This window comes from Lontra canadensis, unplaced genomic scaffold (assembly GCF_010015895.1).
Source record: "Lontra canadensis isolate GAN:19392208 unplaced genomic scaffold, GSC_riverotter_1.0 scaffold1, whole genome shotgun sequence".
In the NCBI taxonomy this organism is placed as follows: Eukaryota; Metazoa; Chordata; class Mammalia; order Carnivora; family Mustelidae; genus Lontra; species Lontra canadensis.
The window spans coordinates 63,124,275-63,147,246 of NW_022630995.1; the positions used below are offsets into that span (position 1 = coordinate 63,124,275).

A 22,972-nucleotide genomic window follows, 5' to 3' on the forward strand; every position below is an offset into this window, starting at 1 on the left:
CCCATCGGGACTGAGCCCACTCAATCCCCAGTTTCCCTACCGATACAATGGGGCCAAGACCCACTGCGCACATTCCTGCAGGAGTGACGAGGGGGTATGTGGGTCTACCTGTTATGGGTGCGGGGCCGAGGGTTGCTACAGAGAGAAAGGGCCAAGTGTGGTCTGGGGCAGCAGCCACACTCCCCATGCTCTGTGCTCTGCTGGAGCAAATGTCCAGGGAGGACGCAAAAGGAGCCCCTGCACAGCACGGGTGAGTGAGCAAACAGGGATGAAGGGACCAGAACTCACAAGCAGAGCAGGTGGGGACATACCCCTCTGGGTCCCCCGGATGAAGTAAGAACTAATGATTACTGGGGTCACAGGAGACCCCCCCAAGGGGGCTTCACCTGGATTGTTCCCACTGACCCTACCAGCCCTGGGGACCAATGTTATTCCCTCCATCAGGACAGCGTGGAGCCATAGAAAGGCCAACCCACTTGCCCAGGGTCCCAAGGCTGGAGGCCTAGGGTGGGGGAGCTGATGTGTGGCTTCGGGCCATGCTCATCACTTTGAATGAGCTGCCAGGCAGTGTCTCTGCCACAGCACCTGGCGGGGATCAGGCCCTCTAAGCCTTTGACCAGCATCAGCTCAGAAATCTCAGAACGACTCCCCCAAGGAGTCGTTCTGAGATTTCTCATCTACACAAAGGAAACCAAGGCACAGACAGGGACAGGGACGGCCCAGTGCCTATGGTGGCACCGGATTTCAGACACCAGGGTTGACCCGAGATGGGGTCTTCCGCCCACAGCAGCACAGGTGGGCAAGGGGGCTCTCAGGTGGTACTGGAGAGGGCTTCCTGCTCTGGCCTTCTGGAAAAGGGCCATCAGGGCCACCCCATGGGCACAGGTCCAGCAGGCATCCTAGGGCCTACCCGAGCGATGCTGTTGGTCGTGTGTTCCCGGAAGACTCTCCGCTGCATCTGGAAACCGTTGCTGTCTGAGTAGAGGATTTTCCAGTTATGGAGACTGGTGCTGGTCCTCAGGATGGCCTCACAGTTCAGCTCCAAGAGGCCCACCCGGTACTCCTGCTCGATGCGACGGCAGAGCAGCTCCCCACCATGGCTGACCGGCACGTGGACGAGCCGGGAGTAGATGGCATATGTGTGATTCCAGTCTCTCTCCTTCCTGGAGAATTGGGACTCAGTGGGTCAGGCTCTGGGAACTCTGCAGATGTCCCTCAATCCTCTTACCCCCTTCATCTGTCCCTCCTTCCCTCCCTCCCTTCCTCTCTCCCTCCCTCTTTGTCTTCCTCTCTTCTTTCCTTCTTCCCTCTCCCTTTTTCCTTCCTTCCTGTTTCCATGACCCCTTCTCTCCCTCCCTCCTTCTTGCAGTCAGGCAGAGTCAGGGAGCCATCCTGGGCAATATAATGGGAAGAGCCTGGTCCCCTGATAATACGGAGCTGGGGGGCCTGACTTGGATCGCTTAGTTCTGTGCTGTCACACAACTTCTGGTGTAAGTCATTATCCTTGTGGGTTCCTGTCCCAACTCTGACATTGGACACCTGCCAGGAGGTACAGTCCATGCAGTGGGGCCAGGATGCCCCACTCTGGAACAATCATGTCTGCATCAAGCTAATATCAAAAACGAGCTGGTATCAGGAACACGCATGGACCCTGACTCCCTCTGGGAATAAGCTGGTGTCAGGGACGCGCATGGGCCCCAACTCCCTCCAGGAACAATCTGGTATCAGGGACATGCATGGGCCCCGACTACCTCTGGGAATGAGCCGGTGTCAGGAACACTCATGGACCCTGACTCCCTCGTACACGCGTCAGCGTACCTGTAGAAGAACTGCCGGATCTCGGTCATGAGCTTTCCCGCCACAATCTCCAACTCCACACCCTCCCATGCTGGCTCAGCGGTCCCGTTGGGTGAAAATAGGTAGTAATTAGAACTGAGTTCCTCAAACTCAAGATTGTTGACATGGTACTCCATGAACTCCTGAGTCACCCGCACTGTGCTGTTACTCTCTCTGCAGGGACAGGAAAGGGAAAGCAGTATTTTCTTCATGCACGTGTGTCCCGAGCATTGTCCTTGTCATCTGGGAGCTGGTGAACAGCCTTCTATGCAGACACCCACCTCCATAAGAAGCAGAGTAGAGACCTCAGCAGAACCTCGATGACAGTCACGAGGCTGCTCGGTGACACCTATGCACGTGGTTCAGATAACGTCTGTGAGACACCCTCTCCCCTGAGCCAAGTGGCCTTAGATCCTTCCATGTGCTGGGGGGACCCCACGCAGGAGGGCGACAGAGGCTGCTTAATAGGACCCCGAGAGCATAAGCAGTGGGTATTGAAGCCGCCCAGAGGGAACGCCCCCTGGAGGTGGTGCCTGGTCATCAGGCAGCCAGCAGGGCCACCCCACACCTTTCAGAGGGACCCCAAGGAGCACAAGCAAGGACTTCATCATGCGGACCCCCAGGCATCCAGATGTGAGGAGCCAGAACCTTTGCTCACTTCACCGCCTCCTCCTGACTCCCGAGGGCAGGGAACATGAACCCACCTCACTCCCGAGGCCCACGAGGCTGGAGGCCCTAATCCCTGGCACAGGACCTCATGTCTGGGAAGAGCCCAAGCCAGGACTCAGGTTCTGTTCCAACCGCACGATCTGGGCTCATTCCATTCGGTTCAGATACTGGGGTTGGGACGGAGGGTGGGGGAAGAATGGGCAGAAACTCAGAGCCCTGTAGACACATGGATAGTGTAGACACGTGTATGGATTCTACCTCTGTGTGTGGTCAAGACACAGCCACGTACTGGGATCGGGGCGTGGGGCTGTGGGTACAGAGCATAAAGAAGTGTCCCTTCCACACCCATTTGGGGGATTTCTGTGCCATTGTGTTGGGCATGGATGGGAAGACGGGATCATCTGAGAAGAGCCCCTCTGGCCCCTCTGAAGAGGCCAGAAAAGGTCCTGCTCATTAGTCTGGCCCAAACCCTTTCCCTTCTGGCTGCAGGCTGCTCACGCCCCACTCCCTGCATCAGCTCTGCTGGGTGTTGTCGGGGAGAGACTGGAGGAGTAAAACATGCTTCATCTGCGGCGGGAATAACACAGAGCCTGAGGGGGGACGAGGCGCTCATGCCCATGGCAGCATGGACGGTCCTTGGACACACGATGCTGGGGGAAGGAGCCAACCCCACAGGGCTGCATGGAGTTCATCCCCTGGTATGAAATGTCCAATTTAGACAAATCCAGAGACAGAGAAGGGTCAGAGGGGCCATGACTGGTGATGCTCACATGAGCACTGAGTGTCCTAGCCCCACAGACGGGGAACATTTCCATGGCTGAGCTGCATGGTCAGCAAATTCTATCCACGGTGCTGTCCTGTGACAAAGAAGGTCCCTCCACCCAACCTGCCCTAGGGTGGTCTCTGCACACGATGGCCACCCTCTCGGGACCTGCACAGGAGGGTCCTTCCATGGAACAGCTGTCCCCTCATCTGTGCCCATGAATTCTCTGGCCCTTCCAGTCCTGAGGCCTGGCTCCAGGTGCCTCCTGCCCACCAAGAGTCCTCTGATCCACTGCTCTCCATTTCTACAGCTCCTTCTCTCTGTGACCAGTGGCCAGGCACTGGGCCATCGGTTTACCCTGGAGGGGATTTCAGGGACCCTAAGGAGCACCCAGTTCTCACCCAGCCAAAAGGAACAGAGACGGACAGGGGTGAGGGGGTGGTCAGCAGGCCAAGAGTGTACTACTGGACATGCTGAGTAAAGGGTCATGGCTGAGGATGAGGCCTTCATGAACTGCACATAGGGAAGGCAAGGTGGGGCTGGCCAAGCAAGGGCTGTCTAGTTGGGCATCAGGCCTGACTGGACAAGCATCCCAAGACCAGCCTGGGGTCTCTTGTCTTACCAGGGAGGCTCAGAAGTTGCCTGGCCGCCCTGGGTTCAACTGCTCTCCCCATCCTCCCCTCCCCACCCAAGCTGGCTGCAGTCAGCTCCTTCTACCTGCCACACCCTCTCTCAAGGGGATCTTTAGAATGATGAAGGACACAGCTTGGATGGGGTCCCCCTATGGAGAACTTCCTAGTGTGATGAGGCTCCAGAGCTGTGCACAACTGCCCTCAGGGTGAGCTCCAGGTACCACTCAGCTCACACCCATACTCCTCCCTCCCTTCTCTTTCCTTCCCCTCACTTTCTGCCAGCTGCTCCTCCCAGACTTCCTGTTCCTCCTCCACTTCCAATCCAGTTGGGAGGTCACATCAGGAAATGCAGCTGGAATGCAAATTTCTGGGATGTGACCTGGGGGTGGACAAGGCTGGCCTCAAAACATCTGAGAGGCTTTTATCTGGGAGTCACCTGCTTTCTGTGCTATTAACGATTACTGAGTGAATGGATGTGTAAATGGATGGATGAATGGATGGCTGGCTGGATGGATGGATGGATGAAAAGAATGATAAACAGACCTGGATAGGTCAAATGATAAGTGGATGGATGGATGTGTGTAGGTGTGAATGAATCGGTAAGTAGGTGGATATACAGATGTATGGGAGAGTGTGTGGTTAGGTATGTAGGCAGGTAGATATATGAATGGATGGGAGGTGAGTGAATGGATGGGTGGATGGTTGAGTGAGTGAGTGGATGGATGGATGGTTGTAAAGTAGGATGAATATAGAGACGACTGGGAGGATAGTGGATGGATGGAAGAATGCGTGTTTGGATGTATGCATGGATGGAGGATGATGGATGGGAGGGTGTGTGGGAGGGGTAGCTGATGGGTGGCTGGGTGCTTTGGTGTGTGGATATAAAATGATGGTTGTAGGGGATTAATGGATAGAGGTGTGGTTGGTTAGTTGAATAAATGGATGATCAAGGATAGTTGATGGAGGGAAGGAATGATGGATGAAAGAAAGGAAGGAAGGAGAAGAAGGTTATTATTGGTTGGATGGAAAGATGGATAGACAGAAAAACAGATACATGGGTAGATCGAAAGATAAGTGATAGATGTATGTGTGGGAGTGAATGAGTGTTAAGTAAGTGGTATATGGATGGGTAGGGAGTGGATGGATGGAAGAATGGATGGTTGGATGGATAGATGGAGGGGTGCACGGATGGGTGGGTGGATGACAGGTAAGCTGATGAATGGATGGGTGGTTATTGGATATGGATTGGATATGGATCAATAGCTGTGGCACAAGGGTCAAGACATGTACTGGTCTGGTCTCAAAAAACGCAGAAATTAAAATGGTAATACAGGAGGGCCTTCACCCCTTTCTGGTGATTCCCCTAGCTGGCGAGAACACAGGCAGGTGGGGAAATGACAAGCCCAGGTCTCAGCATATGCCTCTGCCTCAGAGTCAGCAATGGCTGTGCCTCACCTCTCCAAAATGCTATGCATGAGGTTAGTGTCAGCGTCCAGGAACACAGTGTAACAGTCATTCTCCACACGAATTAGGTGTCTGCCCCCTGAACCAGCATGTGTCTTTGTCCTGCGGACAAATTTGGATGTTTTGACAGGTGTGGCACCCTGGGTCCCCTGGGCGTGCCTGATACTATAGTGTCGGTAACTGAGGCCCGGGATTGTGGTCAGCACATGCAAGTCATAAGCAGTTTCCTTCTCCTTCGATTCCTGGACCTGCAACACCAGCAGAACAAAACAATATGGTGGGTTTCAGGACAGGAGGACCCTCAGTGTCCTCACTATACTGTGATTGCACACCTCCTGGGCAGGGTGCTCATTACCCATGGACAGTAGGGTCTTTCCATCATTGGTCTGTGCTGAGTTCCCTTCAGGCATCCTCCCTGCTCACAAGGATCCTGCCCCAGCTCCATCTCCCTCCCTAGCTTCCCTCACTCCTCAGACTCTAGCATCAGCCACTGCCCTCCCTTCTCAGCACCCCTGCTGTTTCATACCTCGGAGCCTTTGCTCATGCTATTCCCCCTTCCTGGAGAGCCTGCTCTCTGAAGTCCCTTATTTCACACCCTCCAATTTCCCCAGGGGACGTTTTTCTGTTCACCCCACCATCTTCCTCATCACCCTGTCCCCTGACCTGGGAGGGATGGAGGAGGACACTGGGCACACTCAACTGAGCCTCTCACACTCCAGGGGAAGCATGCAGCATCTGAGCCCCCATGAGAAGCTTGGGGGCCCTATCAGCAAGCCAAGGATGGCTGCATACACCATCCCACCCAAGCTTTGTGGGACATACATACCCTGTCTCTGCCTCCATCCAGCTCTGTCAATCTTCCTCGTCAAAACACAACCATCTGTCATATTCCACACATTCTTATTTGGTTTCCTGCCTGTTCCCCAGGGTGAAAATATGAGTCCTCTGTTGGCAGGGACTTCACGGGCTTGGTTATTAAGGAAGCCCGGAACCTAGGCCAGAACCTGACACACAATAGGTGTCCAAAATATTTGTTGAGTGCATTTACTCAGAGTGGTGTTGCGTGTGGGTGAAGAAGAGGGTGCTAGGAGTTGGGTCTGCTGAAACCAACACCATCCCATCTTCCTACTTAGGTCAGATGAACTCGTTCTCCTCCTGCATCAACCAAGGTCTGCTACCCTGGCTCCCCAGTTCCTCACTCCACACCACACATGTCCTTTAAGTGTCTGACCCGCCCATTCCCCATGGTGGTGCTGCTGTCCAGGACCAGAATGTGCCTCCAGGAGTGTTTGCTGAGTGGCTGATGTCAGCACCTCCTGCATGTCCTCAGGGAAATCCTGGCACTGGGGGACAGGCAGGGTCCCTCGGCCCCTCGGCTGGCTCCAGGCAGTGGTAGGAAATGAGGACAGACCACACACAAACTGGTGTCTGGATGGGCGGACACAGGCAGCTGTGCCAGCCTGGACCATCAGCACCTCTGCAAAGTGTCCCTCTGAAGATTCCTGAGGGCCTGTCCATAGAAAGTGGATATTTGCATGAGAACACAAATATGCCCTATGTTGAGGGCATGAGGAGAAGCCTCCCAACCAGGGCAGGCCACCCAGGAGACCCTCCAGGGAGGGAACAGTGCTGGGACTTCTGGGCACTTCAGATGCTCACAGACCAGTGAGAGTCCCCTTGTGGATCCCACTGACCTTACTAGATAAGGGTCTCCATGGGGTATCTTCCAGGTGTGGCCCCAATGGCCACATGTTCACGTGAACGTGTGGCCCCAATGGCCACATGTTCACGTGAACTGCTCCCACTTCGGGAAGTGCCCTACTGGAAAAGATGTCAGCGGCAGCAAGTGTGCCCCCGTGCATGCTGTCAGGGCCATACCTGTGCAGGCACTGGCTGGCCGAACTCATCTGTGACGTTGACCCTGGAGAAGCCCACAGTCAGGGTAACAAGGGTGGTGACCGTCCAAGCCAGGGGGTTGTAGACCACGGCAATGTGTCCCCCAGCTTCTGGGTCTGCACACAGAGAACTGGCCTTACCTGCTGCCATTGGATTCACCCAACACCCCTGGGGGCCCCTGGTTACGTGGGAAACTGAGGCAGAAGAGAGACATTCCTGCAGAGTTACCGGGGGAACTGAGTATAGGACCAGTGAGCTAGTGATCTTCTACACCAGCAGGCCCTGTACTCTGCTCAGGGCTCTGTGTCCATTCCCCAGGCCAGGGATGCTGGAAAGGATCACACTGTGTCCTTCTGGACAGAGAGGATCCCTGTGCTCCTTACACATCACCCCTGACAGCCCCATTAGACTGACAAGGGAACTGAGGCCCCGAGAAGTACAGTCACATGTCCGACCTGACCAGCTACTAAGGTGTGGCTCCCAACCTTTGAGCCCTTGGCATTGGGAAGGACTGGAGAATTCCCGGAAGGCTGGAGGTCCAGTCCAATCACCTAGTCCAGTGTCTGAGCCCCAGTGATGTGACTCTGGGTTCCTTCTCTGTCCATTCTTTACTCCCAGTGAGATAAACTCTGCTCATGTCTGATGAATCCTGGACCCCTGAACACATCACACACTTTCCAGCCCCCTGCCCCTGCCCAGGCTGTTCCCTGTGGCTGGGACACCTTTCCTGACCTCCACCCCTTCATTGCTCAGACAAGTCACCCTGGTGAGGTCATGGGAATGGATGGCCCCGCCTGGCAGGGAAATCAGACTCCAGTTCCAGCTCTGCTGCTGCTCTCTGTCCCAGCCAACCCCCAGATCAGTGGGCTGTGACCCTGGGCACTGCATGCATGGTCCCCAGGGGCCTTCACTGGTCTGAAGGTCAGACGGCATTGCCAACAGATGCAGACGGAAGGAAGTGCAGGCCAGGTGAGCAGGGAGGTCAGATGTGAGGGTGCACCATGACAGAGCGCAGGCTGAGGTGGGGTGCTGGGAGGGGTGCAGCAGGCCTTGTGCACATGACATCAGGCACTGGGAGGGAGGCTGAGGTATCCCGGTGCCCCTAGGACTTTCTGGTTCACAATTCCCAGTCTCAGGCTGCATGATCTGTTACTCCAGACGTGTGAAACCTTCGCTGTCAAAGGGCCCTGAATCAGCACCCAAACTGAACTTAGGGGTGAGTTGGGCAATCCAGATGGGGTCATGTCCCTGAGAACACCTGTATCTTCTGCAATCCTGCAGCTCAGTCCCTGGGTTCAATCCTAGCTCTGCTCCGCCTAGCTGGGTGACCCTGGGCATGTCCACAATCTCTGTTTCTGATGTGTCCTCAGCTACACAGTGAGGACAAGAGCACCTCTTAGCTTACAGACACTCCAGGCATAGCAGTAAACACTGCGAGCTGGGCGCTGAGCAAACACCTAACTCAGTTGGCTATTAGGACGGGCTTCAATGGTGACCTCCCCATCTTCCCATCACACACAGGACATGGAGGCTCAGAGGAGTCCAGGCACATGCCAAGCTCAGACCAAGGGCTCAGGGGTGCACAAGGGATGTGGTTGCAGATCTGAAGCTCAGGTTGTTCATGTCTTCTCCATGACCCCCAGCTCTGCTCAGAAGGGTTCAGAGCCCCCTCCCAGACATGCAGGGCCATCACTTACCTGAGTACGCTGGGGTCCTGTCCTGGACAATGGAGGCCATCAGTTCGTGCACACCCTGCATCCCTGACCTCAGATTCTTCATGTACATGTCTCTCACCTTGGGGGTCTCAGTCCCAGTGATGGCATCATGGTGCTGTACCTGGGTCCCAACCAGAGTGGGGGAAACTCTGGATCGGGCCTGCCTCTACAGACCACCTCCTGGAGTCTGGCTCTCCTTCCCTCTCACCAGGTTCTAGTGGAGCAGGTGAGCATCCCTACCATATTCCAGAGTAGAAAACTGAGGACCAGAGGTTTGATGACTGCAGAAACCCACTGAGTCCTCTAGCTTGGGCAGCAAACAGACATCTGCAAGGGACCCACCCCAGCTTCACCTCTGCTGTGCAGTCTTCCTGTGAGTGCCACTGGGATGCTCCAGGTACCCTCCATTCTCTGTACCAAAGTGGACATGGGATGAGCTTTTCTTCCCCAAAGAGAAACTGAGGCCCCACCAACTAAAGCTATGTGTCCTGCCTACTCCAATGGCTCAATCTATCCACTCCGCTCCCAACACAGTGACACATTCTGTCAGTTTTCCCATCTGTACAGTGGGGACACGTGAGACAGAACATTGGGAACAACTTGCTGTGGGGCAGCCACCGTGCCAAGCAGCTCATATACATTCTCACATTCAGTTGCCCCAGCATCCTGGGGTGGGTATGAGCTTCTCAGCATACAGGGAGGGAATTAGGGTTCAGAGAGGGAAGTCCTAAGCCTGAGGACACACAGCAGAGTGGGATTGAATCCATGCAGGACTATAGAACACTAATGCTGCTTCTCTTTTCCCTTTGCCCTCTGGGTAAATTTGGCTCTAAAGTCTACTGAAACTACCAGCTGAAGGCTCTCAGAGCATGGTTCTGGCCTTGGCCCAGGGTCCACCTGCACCTGCCATGGGACCACAGGCCACCTTGGTATTCTCTTCTGGAATGTGGATATCTAGTGACCAGGGGCTGGGGAAGCGCACTGCACAGGAGGTTTCCAACCTGATCATGTTGCTAAGAGGGGTGCCGTTACCTCAGAGACAGCCCAGCGGAGCTGCTGGAGCTGCTTCAGGGCCCAGTCCAGGTCCAGGTGCTGGTGGGGAACTGGCCACACAGAGCGTGTGAACATGGACTCCCCAGCATACAACAGAGCGCTGGCTCGCCTGGCCAGCCCCTTGAGCTGGTTGCAAGATGAATAGAAGCCGGTCCAAGCCTGATGTGGACCTGGAGAGAAGGGCTTGCAGTTGGCTTGAGTCTCCCTGGCCTGGGGGCTTCCTGAGATCTAGTCCCAGTAGAGCTAGGGAAGCTGGGGCCTGGGCTCTGGCTCTTCCTGGGTCACCTATGGGGGCTGCCACAGACTCCTTCTCCAGCCAGGATAGGAATGGCCCAGGGATTCCAGAGACAGGCTGGGGTAAATGTGAGGATCAGGTTGGCCTGGACCAGGCCTGGGATGGGGAACCAGAGAGCCCAGGGTGGACCTGGGAAACCTGGAACAGCCTATGAGCCAAGGGCCTGGGACACCTCCAGGGAGGGGTGGGGGAGATGGGAGCCAAGTTGGCAGCACCCGGTTGACACAGGCCTTTGAGTGCTGGCATGTGACTTGGGAGCAATATAGAGTCTGGGATAAGCCTGCCATCACTGGGGTTCCACTGGCAGTCCAGGGAAGTGGGATGGGGGAAAGCTGAGGGATCCCGTGTCTGCTGCATGGACCTGCACATAGAGAATGACTCCTGACTAAGACTGGGTGGGAGGAGGGGGGCTGGGTGCCTCCTGGCAGCATGGCTGGGTCCCACAGGTGGTTGACTGTCCCTATGGTTCTTGCCTTCTGCCTTCTCCCAGGCTGGGGAGTGTCTCCATTCCCTGACCTTCTCCCACATGACCTGAACACACCAGGAAGGGTATCCAGCCCTGTGATCCAGGGAAAGGCTACAGGCTCTATGGTCAGGAGACCATGCTGTCCACAGCTCCTCCAGCAGGCTGAGTGTCCTGGTCAGGCAGGGGCGCCCTGCAGCCTAAGCTCTAAATCCCCAGTGACTCAGAGCAGGGACCAGGGATCACCGCACCTGTCCACTCTCCACATAAACATTGTCTCTCTTGGAGGGTTGCACCAAATCAAGCTCATTCAGAACACCTGCAGGCCATTGCCCTATCTCCTCCCTCTATGGTGTAGCCACGCCCACACTCACATAGCCTCCCCTACCCGGACTGTAACCACGCCCACAAGGATGTAGTTACACTTGAACTGCAAGTGTAACCCCGCCCACATCAATTTGCCCCTCCCACCTCAACTATAACCAAGCTCACAGCCTTGTAGCCCTCCTGGGTGAAGGCGGCCAAGGCTTTGTGGATGTGGAAATAGGAAGCTATGGAGCCCTTCTGTGAGTGTAGTGTCAATCCTAGGATATCTAGGTGGAACAGGGTGTGGGGGCGGGTGTGGGGAGCAGGGGCCATCTCGGCCCCAGTGACCCTCAAAATCTCCATCAGCACGGCAGAGCAGACTCGGTGGGCACCCTCCCCAGCAATAGATCTGCAACCAACCTGCATGGGGTCATACCTGAGGAATAGGGCAGGAAGTCTTGGTGCTCACGGACGTGCCAGGTGATATTGGTAGCTTGCAATGCACCAAAGTATTTGGCCAGAGTGGCGTACTCCACAGAGACGCCGAGCCTGGATTTGTAAGAGTTGGTGTAGTCCATCAGAATGTCCATGTTGGCAAACTGCAGTGAGGCGTTGAAGAATTGCTTGTCACACCCCTGCAGGCCAGGACACAGCACAAAACCTTGGAATTCCAGGGCAGAGCCCAGTTCAGGAAGAACCCAGTCCAGCCTTCATCACCCCCATCAGGGGCCCTCCCGCTCTTCCTTGCAGAAGCTCCAACCAGCTCCCCAAGGACATTCCTGCACTTACCTACCTACCTTCCTCCTTTCCTTCCTTCCTAACCCTTTCCTTCCTCCCTTCCTTCTTTCCTTCCTTTCTTCCTTCCTATATTCCTTTCTGTCTCTTCCTTGCCTTCCTTCCTTCCTTTAATCATGTTTTATATCTCAAGTACTTATCTATCTTATACCTGGACATTTGTAACTTTTAAAAACCATCACCCAATTCCCCCACCTTCCCCCACACACACCTCTGGCAACCACAAATCTAATCCCTATTTCCATCAGTTTGGTTTTTCTAGATCCTGCATATAAGTGAAAATATATAGAATAGATATTTGTCTAAGTTATTTCAGTCTCTGAGCTATTCTGAACATATATCTGTATTACTAATTATCAACATCACTAATTTTAATGATAAAATTATGAATATCAGTGATAATAGCTATGACTCACATTTGCTCACCTTGAGCTCACTTTCAAAATGTAAAGGCAAACCATGAATAAATTCCTTCTATTTTAAAGATTTATTTAGTTATTTGACAGAGAATGACAGAAAGAGAGAAAGAACACAAGCAATGGGAGCAGGAGAGGGAGAAGCATGCTGCCCACCAAGTAGGGAGCCTGATGTGGGGCTCAATCCCAGGACCCTGGGATCATAGGCAGATGCTTAATGACTGAGCCACCCAGGCTCCCCTAATTCCTAGTAGTATCTACCTATGAAGACTGTATCAAGAAGAAATAGGAAATCTCAATAGACCAATTACTACTAAGGAGAGTGAATCAGGAATCCAAAACCTCCCCACCCACACAAGTCCAAGACCAGACAGCGTCACTGGTGAATTCTACCAAACATTTATAGGTGAATTATTACCTATCCCTCTCACACACTTCCAAAGACACAGAAAAAGAAGGAACACTTCCAAACTCATATGCTAGAAACAACATTACCCTGTTACCAAAACTAGACAAGGACAACACATAAAGGAAAATTATAGGCTGATGTCCCTGATGGATACAGATGCAACAGTCCTCAACAGTTATTAGCAGGCCAAGGTCAACAATCTGTCAGAATGATCATACACCATGATAGACTGCAACTTACTTCAGGAATTCAAGGATGGTTCAACATCCACAAACCGATCGACAGGATGCACCAGATTAATAAAATAAAGGATAAAACATCTATGATCCTCTCCACAGATGCAGAAAAACCAACTGACAACATTCAACATCCATGTAGGATAAAAACGCTCAAAAAGTGAGAATGGAGGTAGCATGCCTCAACACAATAAAGGCCATTATCGGGTCGCCTGGGTGGCTCAGTGGGTTAAAGCCTCTGCCTTCAGCTCAGGTCGTGATCCCAGGGTCCTGAGGTCGAGTCCTGCATCAGACTCTTTGCTCAGAGGGGAGCCTGTACCCCCCGCCCCTGCCTCTGTGCCTACTTGTGATCTATCTGTCAAATAAATAAATAAAATCTTTAAAAAAAAAATAAAGGCCATTATGACAAGTCCAAATCTAGCATCATACTCCATGGTGGAAATCTGGAAGTTTTTCCTGTGAGATGAGGAACTAGGCAAGGATACCCACCTTGTCCACATTTAGTCAACATTGCATTGGAAGGCTTTGCCAGAGCAAGTAGGCAAGGAAAAGAAACAAAGGACATCCATATGAGAAAGGAAGAAGTAAATGTGTCACTATTTGAAGATGGCATGGTATTACGTATAAAAAGCCTGAAACACTCCTCTAAAACATGGCTAGAACTAAGGAACAAATTCAGTCAAGTGGCAGGGTACGGAATGAACATGCAAAATCAGTTGCACTCCTGTACCCTAACAATCCACTATCAGAAAAAGAAATTAAGAAAGCAAGCTGATGTGTAACTGCATCACAAGAATAAAATACCTGGGAAGAAGCTGAACCAAGGAGGTGAAAGACCTGTACATCAAAAACCATAAGACACTAATGAAAGAACTTGAAGAAGACACAAATAATGGAAAGATATCTTGTGCTCCTGGATGCCAAGATTTAATATTGTTAAAATGTCCACGAAATTCACAAATCATCATTTTAGACAAGAGGTCCTGAGGGCAGCTAGGGGGAAGAGATTCCTTACGTACAGAAGAAAGTCCATCAGAATAACATTAGACCTGTCCACAGAAACCTGGGAAGCCAGAAAGGGCTGGCAAGACATATTCAGGGCACTAACCGAGAAGAACATGCAACCAAGAATACTTTATCCAGCAATGTTGGCATTCAAAATGGAAGGAGAGATAAAGAGTTTCCAAGACCAGCAAGGTTTAAAAGAGTATCTGACCATCAAGCCAGCACTAGAAGAAATATTGGAGGGGGGGATTCTATAAAAGATGAAAGAACCCAAGAGTGGCATAGAACAGAAATTTATAGAGATAATCTATAGAAACAAAGACTTCACAGGCAACATGATGTCAATAAAAATGTATCTTTCAATAATCATTCTCAATGTGAATGGCCTAAATGTTCCCATAAAATGGCACAGGGTTGCACATTGGATAAAAGGACAGGACCCATCCATATGCTGTCTACAAGAGACACATTTGGAACCTAAAGATACATCCAGACTGAAAGTGAAGGGATGGAGAAGCATCTTGCATGCCAATGGGCCTCAAAAGAAAGCTGGGGTAGCGATTCTCATATCAGATAAATTAGATTTTAAGCTAAAGACTGTAGTCAGAGATACAGAAGGACATTACATAATTCTTTTTGACATTTAGTATTTTTTTTTAGTGTTCCAAGATTCACTGTTTATGTACCATACCCAGTGCTCCATACAATATGTGCCCTCCTTAGTACTCACCACCAGACCCTCCCAACCCCCTACACCTTTCCTCCAAAAGCTTCAGTTTGTTTCTCAGAGTTCACAGTCTTAAAGGGTCTATCCACCAAGAAGATCTAACAATTGTAAATATTTATATCCCAATATGGGAGCAGCCAAATACATAAGCAAACTATTAATCAAAATAAAGAGTCATATTAATATGAATACACTAATTGTAGGGGATCTTAACTTGCCACTCTCAGTAACAGATAGTCCATCCAAGCGGAAAATCAATAAAGAAACAAGAGCTTTGAATGACACATTGGACCAGATGGACCTCATAGATACATATAGAACATTCCACCCTAAAAAAGCAGAATACTCATTCTTCTCAAGCACACATGGAACTTTCTCCAGAATAGACCAATACTGGGTCACAAATGAGGGCTCAACCAATACCAAAAGATTCACATTATTCCCTGCATATTCTCAGACCACAATGCTTCAAAACTAGAACTCAACCACAAGAAAACTTTTGGAAGGAATTCAAACACTTGGAAGCTAAAAACCAACCTGCTTAAAAATGTTTGGATCAACCAGGTAATTAAAGAAGATCTTAAACAATTCATGGAAACCAATGAGAATAAAGACACATCTGTCCAAAACCTATGGGATATGGCAAAGGTGGTCCTAAGGGGAAATATATAGCCATCCAAGCCTCCCTCAAAAAATTGAAAAATCCAGAATACACCAGCTCTCTTTACACCTCAAGGAACGGGCAAGCCAACAGCAAATTAAGCCAACCCCACACACTAGAAGGGAAATAATCAAGATTAGAGCAGGGTTCAATGAGATAGAAACTAGAGATACAGTAGAACACATCAATAAAACTAGAAGCTGATTCTTGGAAAAAATCAATAAGATCGATAAACCACTAGCCAAACTAATCCAAAAGAAAAGAAAGAGGACCCAAATTAATAAAATTATGAATGAAAGGGTACAGATCATGACTAACAACAAGGAAATAGAAACAATAATCAGAAATTATTATCAATAGTTATATGCCAATACATTAAGCAACCTAGAAGAAATCAATGGATTCCTGGAAACCTATAAACTTCCAAGACTGAATCAGGAAGAAACTGACAACCTGAGTAGACCAATATCTAGTAATGAGATTGAAGCCATGATCAAAAACCTCCCCCCACAAAAAAGCACAGGACCTGATGGATTCCCTGGGGAATTCTACCAAACTTTCAAAGAAGAAATAATACCTATTCTCTTAAAGCTGTTTCAAAAAACTGAACCAGAAGAAAATTTTCAGACTCTTTTTATGAAGCCAGCATTACCCTGATTCCCAAACCAGGCAAAGATCCCATCAAAAAGGAGAATATCAGACCATTAGCCCTGATGAATATAGATGCTTAGATTCTCAACAATATCCTAGCTAATAAGATGCAACAGTACATTGAAAAGATTATCCATCATGACCAGGTGGGATTGATCTCCGGGATGCAAGCATGGTTCAACATTTGCAAATCAATTAATGTAATAGAACAAATCAATAAGAGAAGAGAGAAGAACCACTTGGTCCTCTCAATTGATGCAGAAAAAGCATTTGACAAGATACAGGATCTGTTCCTGATGAAAACGCTTCAGAGTTAGGGATAGAGAGAACATTCCTCAACTTCTTGAAAGCTATCTATGGAAATCTCACAGCGAATATCATCCTCAATGGGGAAATGCTGACAGCCTTCCCGTTGAGATCAGGAACATGACAAGGATGTCCATTCTCGCCACTGTTGTTCAACATAGTATTAGAAGTCCTACCAACAGCAATCAGACAACAAAGGAAATAAAACGTATTCAAATTGGCAATGAAGAAGTCAAACTCTCTCTCTTCGCAGATGACATGATACTTTATATGGAAAACCCAAAAGACTCCACCCCCAATCCACTAGAACTCATACAGCAATTCAGTAATGGGGCAGGATACAAAATCAATGCACAGAAATCAGTTGCTTTCTTATACACTAACAATGAAAATATAGAAAGGGAAATTAGAGAATCGATTCCATTTACTATAGCACCAAGATCCATAAGATACCTGGGAATAAACCTAACCAAAGAGGTAAAGAGGAACTACAGAACACTCATGAAAGAAATTGAAGAAGACACAAAAAGATGGAAGACCATTCCATGCTCATGGATCAGAAAAATAAACATTGTTAAAATGTCTATACTGCCTAGAACAATCTATACTTTCCATGCTGTTCTGATCAAAATTCCACCGGTATTTTTCAAAGTGCTGGAACAAACAATCCTGAAATTTGTATGGAACCAGAAGAGACCCCGAATTGCTAAGGAAATGTTGAAAAAGAAAAACAAAACTGGGGCATCACATTGCCTGATTTCAAGCTTTACTACAAAGCTGTGATCACCAAGACAGCATGGTACTGGCACAAAAACAGACACATAGACCAGTGGAACAGAGTAGAGAGCCCAGATATGGACCCGCAACTCTAATGTCAAATAATCTTTGATAAAGCAGGGTAAAAAAGCTAGTGGGAAAAAGACAGTCTCTAATGAATAGTGCTGGGAAAATTGGACAGCTCTATGTAGAAGATTGAAACTCAACCATTCTCTTACACCATACACAAAGATAAACTCATAATGGCTAAAAGACCTCAACGTGAGGCAGGAATCTATCAAAATCCTAGAGGAGAAGATAGGCAATAACCTCTTTGACACTGGCCACAGCAACATCTTTCAAGACATGTCTCCAAAGGCAAAGGAAACAAAAGCGAAAATGAACTTTTGGGACTTCATCAAGATCAAAAGCTTCTGCACAGCAGAGGAAACAGTCAACAAAACAAAGAGGCAACCCCCAGAATGGGAGAAGATATTTGCAAATGACAGTACAGACAATGGGTGATATCCAAGATCTATAAGGACCTAGTCAAACTTAACACACACAAAACAGATAATCATGTCAAAAAATGGGCAGAAGACATGAGCAGACACTTCTCCAAAGAAGACATACAAATGGCTAAGAGACACATGAAAAAATGTTCATCATCACCAGCCATCAGGGAGATTCAAATCAAAACCACATTGAGATACCACCATACACCAGTTAGAATGGCCAAAATTAACAAGACAGTAAACAACATGTGTTGGAGAGGATGTGGAGAAAGGGAAACCTTCTTACACTGTTGGTGGGAATGCAAGTTGGTGCAGCCACCTTGGAAAACAGTATGGAGATTCCTTAAGAAATTAAAAATAGAGCTTCCCTATGACCCTGCAATTGCACTACTGGGTATTTACCCCAAAGATACAGATGTAGTGAAAAGAAGGTCCATCTGTACCCCAATGTTCATAGCAGCAATGGCCACGGTCGCCAAGCTGTGGAAAGAGCAAAGATGCCCTTCAACAGATGAATGGATAAAGAAGACATGGTCCATACATACAATGGATTATTATGCCTCCATCAGAAAAGATGAATACCCAGCTTTTGTATCAACATGGACGAGATGGGAAGAGATTATGCTGAGTGAAATAAGTCAAGCAGAGAGAGTCAATTATCATATGGTTTTGCCTACTTGTGGAGCATAAGGAATAACCACAAAGGACAGTGGGTGAAGGAGAGGAGAAGTGCGTTGGGGGAAATTGGACAGGGAGATGAAGCACAAGAGACTGTGGACTCTGAGAAACATACTGAGGGTTTTGGAGGGAAAGGGGGTACGGGATTGGGTGATCCCGGTGGTGGGTATTAAGGAGAGCACACTATGGCATGGAGCACTGCATGTGGTGCATAAACAATAAATCTTGGAACACTGAAAAAATAAAATGAAAATTTTAAAGAAAGATAAAGATACAATAAAAAAAAGTCCATACCACCCAAAGCAATCTACAGATTCAATACAATTCAAATGGCATATTTCACAGAAATAGAACAGTCCTCAAATTTGTATGGAACCACAAAAGATCCTGAAGAGCCAAAGCAATCCTGAGAATGAAGAGCAAAGCTGGAGGCATCACATTCCTTGATTTTGTACCACATTATAAAACTGTGGTACTAAGAAGAGTGTGGTATTGGCATAAAGGCAGACATACAGATCAACAAACAGATTAGAGAGCCCAGAAACAAAACCATATATATATGATCAGTTAATTTGTGATAAAGGAGCAAAGAATATATACTAAGGAAATCCCAGTCCCTTCAGTAAATGGTGTTGGGAAAACTGGACAGCTTCATGCAAAATTATGAAATGGGACCACCATCGTACACCACACATACAAACTACCTCAAAATAGATTAAAGATTTGAATATAAACCTAAAACCATAAAACTCCTAGAAGACAACAGAGGGGGTACAGTCCTTGATATCTATCTTGGTGATGTTTTTTTGGATTTTACACCAAAAGTAAAAGCAACAAAAGCAAAACTAAACAAGTGGGACTACATTTTTAAAAAAACCTTCTGCATAACAAAGGATACCACTGATAAAATGAACTGTCAACCTACTGAATGGGAGAAAATATTTGGAGATCAAATATCTGATAAGGAATTAATATCCATAATATATAAGAACTTCTAGAACTCAATACTCAAGACAAAGAAAATATATAAAAATAGAACAGAACATCTGACTCAACATTGTTCCAGAGGAGACCAGCAGATGGACAACAGATGCATGAAAACAAGGTCCACATCATTCATCATCAGGGAAACGCAAAGGAAACCCACAGTGAGATATACCCGACAGCTGTCAGAATGCCTACTGTCAGAACAACTAGAAAGAACAAGTAATGGCGAGAGTGTGGAGAGAAAAGAACTCTTGCACGGTGGGTGAGAGTGTGCATTGGTGTAACCACTATGGAAAACAGTGCAGAGGTTCCTCAAAAAACTGAAAAATGGAACTACCCCATAATCCAGCAATCTGACTATTTACCCAAGGAAAATGACAATACTAATTTGAAAAGATGTATGCACCCCTGGGTTCATTTCCATGCTCCTCTATGTCCTTTTACCCTGATTATTCACAGTTGTCAAGACATGGACACAACCTGAGTGTCCACCCATGGATGAGTGGATAAGGATATGTGGTACAGATGTGCAAGGCAATCATGCCCACTAAAGAAAGAAGGAAATCTCAATGCGGGGACAACATGGATGGGACAACTTGACAGCAGAATGCTCAGTGATGTAAGTCAGACAGGGAAAGACAAAAGCCATGGGATCTCACTTACAGAATTATGGAATTAGGGGTGAGGAGCGGGTAAAATGGGTGAAGGAGTTGAAAGGTACAACCTTCCAGTTTGAGGATAAGTAAGTCCTGGGGATGTAAGGGACAGCATGGTGACTATAGGTAATAATATTGTATTGTATATTTAAAGTTGCAAAAGAATGGATCTTAAAGGTAACCATTCCAGGAAGAAATACTTTGTAACTGTATATGACGGTGGATGTTAAGTAGACTTACTGTGGGGATCATTTTTCAACCTAGACAAATATGGAATCGTTATGTTGCACACAAAATGAACATATGATATGTGAACTTTATCTCCATATAAAAGACAGAGGGGCACCTGGGTGGCTCAGTCAATTAAGCGTCTGTCTTCAGCTCGGGTCATAATCCTAGGGTCCTGGGATCAAGAACCGCAACAGGTTCCTGGCTCAGGGGGGAGCTGGTGTCTCCCTCTGCCTGCCGCTCCCACTGCTTGTGCTCACTCTTTCTCTCATTCTCTCTTGCATATAAATAAATAAAAATCTTTTAAAATTAAAAAAAATGGAAGAAAGAAAAAAGAGAGAGAGCTGTAGCATTAACTCAAGTTACCCCCAGACAGTCACGGTAATTCCCAGCTGTCCTTGTCGAAAGTTTGCAGAATTCAGAGTGTGAGTCCTGGTGAAGCGGTTCCAAGTGTCACACGGGTGTCTTATCTCATGGCCCACACCCTAGCCACACCCCGCCAGCTCCCGTCGCTTCCCTGAAACATCTGCAATTCCTGGCTTTTGGAACTTTCCTAGGGGAGGTCACTCCCGACCTCTCATGAACAAAACAGGAGGGGAACAGGAGTTCTCATGGGATCTGCAGGTGAGCCCCAGCCAGATCCGTCCTGCAAGCAGCCAGTGAGTGTGATGGGTCTGCAGGAGCATCAGCTCTCACACTGCCTGAGGACGTGGATTCAAAGAGTCTATCCCCATCATCTCGCCTAGGAATTTGGTGTGAACTCACAACAAAGAGTGATGGGGAGAGAGAGGCTGCTCTGCAATGTTCCTTCCCTGTCAGCTGTGCACAGACCCCTGGTGTGGGGCTGCAGCAGCCCCAGATACACCTGCTGCAGTCAAGGGTCCTTAGTCAAACTGAGGCCAAGTCATGACTGGCTCCCACTAGGGGCTCCCTGTTTGCTGACAGCTGTCTCCACAAAGGGCACACTGGCATGCCATGTGTGTGGGCCCAGACTCCACATGTACAGGTGCGGGACAGCACTGTGAAAGACCTCCTAATGCATCCACTGATGGAGGGTCCAGAGCAGGACTGGCAGGGTTTTGTGATCTGGACACAAATCATTGCAGCCAGGATTTCTGTTTTCCTTTGCAAATAACAATCAGCTTTTGAACTCCTGAGAAAGTATGTACATTATTATTCTGTTTCTTTGTGTTTCTATGTGTTAAGACTCTTATAAAGTCACATATAGTTGCATTTTGACTTAATGTGTTACAAAATGGGATGTTATCTTCAAACACTCATTTATTAATATATTCACACATATAAAGAGTAATAACAAATAAAAATGGCTAAAATACAAATAAAAATGGCTAAAGATGAAAGGCAGTCAAGATGTAAGAAGACAGGCTAGGAAGTGCCCTGCTAGGGTCTGAGCACAAATCCCCATCCTAGCTGCCCTACAATGTGGCTGTACAGCCTCAAGACGATGCCTTGACCTCTCTGGTTCACACGTCCCTCATTTCCAAAATGGGATACCAGCCATGCCTGCATCCTAGGCCCATGGGGCACACTGACTGTATGAGACAAATATATCACATGGAAGATGCCTGTGTGCTGGGGGTGCTCAGTGAAGGAGAACTCGGCGTGTGATGGTGAGGAAGAGGAGTAAGAGGAGGAGGAGGAGGACGTCCGTGTCTGACACTGTCATGGGGCATGTCTCCTGTCGGCCCCAGATCAAGCCTGTGAGGCAGGACCTGTCATGATCTCCACTTCAGAAATAAGGAAACTGAGACCCGGGGGGTAAGGCACACAGCGACAGAGCAGGGGGCCAGGATTCCCGCCCAGGCCTCACATCCCAACACTTAGATGGGAAGAGGAGGAGGAAGGAGCTGAAGGGAGCTGGGGGCTGGCATGGGCCAGGGGCCGTATTTCAGGTGGGAGAAGCTGGGAGAGTCCCAGGTGGTGGGAGGAGCTGGTGGAAGAGATGATGCCGTGTGGTGAGCAGGGAAGAGGCACTGGCCAGGGGCTGACGATGGCAAACTGGCCCGAACCGTGAAAGAGCTTGGTTGGGTGAGACTGGACAGGAGTCCAGGACTACGTTGGGAGCACTGGGGTGTGGGACCCCGCCTTACCCAGGGCCAGAGGAGATGTGATGTCCGGAACCAGGCGGCCCGCTCCTTTACAAGGTCCACAAGGAGATTGACATAGTATCTAATGTTGTTCTCATCGACAGGCTCAATCATATCTGGGAATTTCCTATTTGGGGGAGGCTCTGGGGAGAGAGTCGAGCCATCCCAGTGAAAGCCTTCCCTGCAGGAGAGTGAAGGGTTAGTGGAGCCCATCCGTGAGAAGGGAGGCAGCTGGGGTCCCGAAGGACAGGCAGGGTGCAGCCGGACCCAGGCAGCTCAGGGAGTGCAGACCACTGCTCAGGCCTCCTTCTCCCACCTGTGTGATGGGCAGCTCAGTGCTGGCCCACAAGAGCTCTGCAAGCAGATGGGGCACTATCCCATGTGTCATGATTCACCAGCCATGGGGCATTGAACACAGCCCCTTCCCCAGGCCCACATTGCCTCATCCACCACATGGAGCCCACAGTCTGTGTGTCCCCACTTCCACCCCTGGAGATCTCATGGGATTCCTTTCATCGCAGTATCAGACATGGATCCAAAGCCCTGAGCAGGGCTGGGGCAGGATGAGGCGAGAGAGGCACTGTGCCCTGGGGTGAACTGTAAGGCAGTGTCAAGTCTCAGTATGGGACATAGAGATAAGTTAGTGTCCTATTTCAAAACTCAGACTTAATGCAAAGCAAATTGTCATGAACAGAATCTCAACATTTCTCTAAGGACAAGGGCAGTATTCTGGATTTTCCCTCTTG

At 49.1% G+C, this 22,972-nt stretch overlaps 1 protein-coding gene across 1 annotated transcript in view; it reads right to left on the reverse strand.

Annotated features, from left to right (window-relative positions):
• LOC116864695 (epididymis-specific alpha-mannosidase-like) overlaps positions 1-22,972 on the reverse strand; it is a 48,323-nt gene that overhangs the window by 6,790 nt on the left and 18,561 nt on the right. Inside the window, exons 3-10 of the mRNA XM_032852583.1 lie at positions 22,230-22,457; positions 11,529-11,727; positions 10,008-10,198; positions 8,958-9,096; positions 7,243-7,376; positions 5,356-5,612; positions 1,819-2,010; positions 911-1,163 (exon numbers count right to left, since the gene is read on the reverse strand). Coding sequence (XP_032708474.1) covers positions 911-1,163; positions 1,819-2,010; positions 5,356-5,612; positions 7,243-7,376; positions 8,958-9,096; positions 10,008-10,198; positions 11,529-11,727; positions 22,230-22,457 — 1,593 coding nt within the window. The remainder of the gene's footprint in view (positions 1-910; positions 1,164-1,818; positions 2,011-5,355; positions 5,613-7,242; positions 7,377-8,957; positions 9,097-10,007; positions 10,199-11,528; positions 11,728-22,229; positions 22,458-22,972) is intronic.